This window comes from Temnothorax longispinosus, chromosome 7 (assembly GCF_030848805.1).
Source record: "Temnothorax longispinosus isolate EJ_2023e chromosome 7, Tlon_JGU_v1, whole genome shotgun sequence".
NCBI classification, from domain to species: Eukaryota; Metazoa; Arthropoda; class Insecta; order Hymenoptera; family Formicidae; genus Temnothorax; species Temnothorax longispinosus.
The window spans coordinates 13,293,672-13,296,665 of NC_092364.1; the positions used below are offsets into that span (position 1 = coordinate 13,293,672).

At 32.4% G+C, this 2,994-nt stretch overlaps 1 protein-coding gene across 2 annotated transcripts in view; it reads right to left on the reverse strand.

Moving 5' to 3' along the window:
* Positions 1–641: 641 nt before the first annotated feature.
* The window catches only part of LOC139816445 (peptidoglycan-recognition protein LC-like), a 71,669-nt gene continuing 69,316 nt past the window's right edge, over positions 642–2,994 (reverse strand). For both annotated transcript variants that reach the window (XM_071783938.1, XM_071783939.1), the window contains exons 4-5: positions 2,418–2,567; positions 642–2,152 (exon numbers count right to left, since the gene is read on the reverse strand). In XM_071783938.1, coding sequence (XP_071640039.1) covers positions 1,632–2,152; positions 2,418–2,567 — 671 coding nt within the window. In that variant the 3' untranslated portion in view covers positions 642–1,631. The remainder of the gene's footprint in view (positions 2,153–2,417; positions 2,568–2,994) is intronic.

Here is a 2,994-nt window from a genome sequence, read left to right on the forward strand (position 1 = left end):
ATGATTTTAGTATCTATTTCATTTACTTGTAACATATATATGTATGTACACGTAATCTGTATGTTTTTGTAATGTATACCTGTACACGTGATTATTCCAATTCAATTACTACTAACATATTAAACATCACTAATTAACACGAAAAAATATATATCTATGGAAAAATATATATGGAAAAATATATATCTATGTATAAATGTATTTAAAAATATATGTAATATATTATGTACATATATGTGAAACAAATTAAATTTTGATTCTCTCTGTCCGGATGCTAGCTTGGGAGTTCGTTCCAGTATAGTATATATAGTTCACTGGCATATCATGTTCATGTATAAACAGCTTAATCAGTGAAATTACCGACATACATGTGTTTTGTCAAGTAATGCAATAGCGTATCTATTTATAGCCCTTCATAAACGTCATACGACGTTTAATTAGGATTAATTAAAGTAGGACTTTACAAAGCGTTATTAAGACAGTATTGTGTATGTGTAATATTGCGATATACTTGGTAATTTGCCCAATAATCGATATACTATCTGCTGAACACGATTCTGCAGACTACAGTTCAATTAGTTCAATAGCAAAACAAAATGGTTTTTCTGAAATAATGAATGTTTAAATAAGATTTACATAAATTCGGTTGTTTCACTTGTATCTCATATTTATTAAAGATTTACATAGACTCAGTTGTATCTCATATCGAGCATGTTAATTATATCGTAATATGAGTGTTCAACATCACTTATTATCATTCGAGTCATGATTAAGAACTTTAATGGACTTAATATTTAAATGCATTTTGCTGAACGTTATGTACATTTTACAATCAAACGTGGGATGAGTAAAAATGACAATAGAATGAAGTTTGACAATGGAAGAAAGATGAACAGGAACTAAATATGTATGTTTCTTTACTTAAAAAATTGCAGGCTTGTTAAATGTACAACAAATATTATATTGTTTAACAATAATAAATTGTATACAAGATGGTCATCTCCAAGATCGTGTACTAACACAACCGGTGTAAATCCAGGATACTTATAAAATATATAATAGTATAATTGTCACGTTGACACCTTTATTTCTTTACACAAACTACTGAACTGGATAATCTCGTGTTTCTGCACACTAGTGAATGCATGTGATTGACCGAGTGATTGACTTAAAACGAATCGCTTATCTTTTCTTACTGTAGTGCATTCTGTATCATACTCGGTATATATTTTCATAGCAATTTTTAATTTTAACATTTATTTAACACCCAGTTAATTTTATTGTCAAGTACTACTAGTGCAATGTCTTTTGTACCTCCAACATTTAATATTTTTTCGTATACATATGACATTTCTTCTTTTATTCACTAATTAGCTTGCTTTAATTAAAATTATTGATACCACAAAATCTGCAGCAACTGTCTTTGTCATTTTATTGTATTCGAGTGTAAAAAGGTTTTATACTCGAAACGATAGTGGTAATAAATTCGTAAGATTTTCAGCAAACTGTTATCTTGTGGGAATTATCTATCTATATAGACAGATGGCAACTACAGATTTAAAGGAAAAAATGGATGTGAATATTTTCAGACATTGTATTTCATTTACAAGTTGAACTTTCAAGTTATCAAGTCAGGGCTGGGGTGACCAATGAGGCCAGTTTTTAATTTCATTATATAAGGCATCTCCAGGACTCAGAGTTTTCGAAACTTGTCGGTGACCTAACAATTTATAGTCGGGCGCGATCTTTCCGGCTTCGACGCCGAGCTCTATGATCTTTCGCGCGGCATGTATTTGCGTTTTCGGCGGTACAACCGAATTGAATGTACCGATGAAGGAAATGCCAATACTCTTGATGTTGAAACCGAAGGAATGGGCACCGACGTAATCCCAGCTTCTGCCAACGTATGCGAGGCCGTCGCCGCCGACGAGGAAATTGTAAGCGATATCCGACCACTTTCTAGATTCGATATGGAAAGTCTGAGCAAATCTCACGTGGAATGTACACTGCGATTGCGTGGTACAGAAATCCGTCGCGGTGTGACTAATAATTACATATGGTACTGGCAGCTTCAGTTTTGTCAGGGGTTCCGAGGGCGGCTGTGCACCCCATTCATTCCTTTCGACAAAGCGTACTGAAGTTATGTTTACACCTGAAAATCATGGAAATAAAGTACATATCAAGTACATATCTACATTGGAGTGTAGAATATTATTCTTATATATGAGAATGCAAAAAGTTTTAAAATATATAATATATATATGACTCGTGGAAAGTAAAGAAGATACGTTTTTAAGTAGACGAATAAATTGAATAAATACAAATATAGAGTGCAAAATACAGATTTTAATTTTGCAATCGTGATAAGATAACGTGTCGCGATTGCAAAACGAAAAATTTTCTAGATAAACAATTACCCTCGAGCGATGAATCTGGAATTTCCGGGAAGACCGGTGAGTCCGGATGATGAGAGAAATATACAGTTGTGATTATTACAACAGCTAGAAGTATTATAGCTAGAATGCATGATAAAGCCGCACATCTCCACGTCCAGAGCCATTGGGTCACTAGAATAATTGTAAAAAGCTGTATTAGAACGATTGGTTTATGAGCTACTTAATAACATTTGATAAAATGCATAATTATTACGTCGGGAAGCGCGTGTTCACGAAAGAAGTATTATAATTACATTAAACCCTTCGCGTAAAGCATTAAAATTCTTATTTGATGTCACTTTTTTGTTATTCTATTCACAATCGGGTAAACAATTTGCGACGTTCAATATCTGGCCAATTTATACCAGAATAGCATAACACGTACATACTGTGAGGTCAAAATAGCTTTTTTATATTTAGCTTTAATTCTTGTATAGCGCGACTAAAAGTATAACAATTTTTAATTTAAAATATTATCGATATTGATTGAAAATTGTTATACTTACTTTTAATTGTGCCATATTAAAAACTATATTCTGGATTAAAACTATATTCTGGA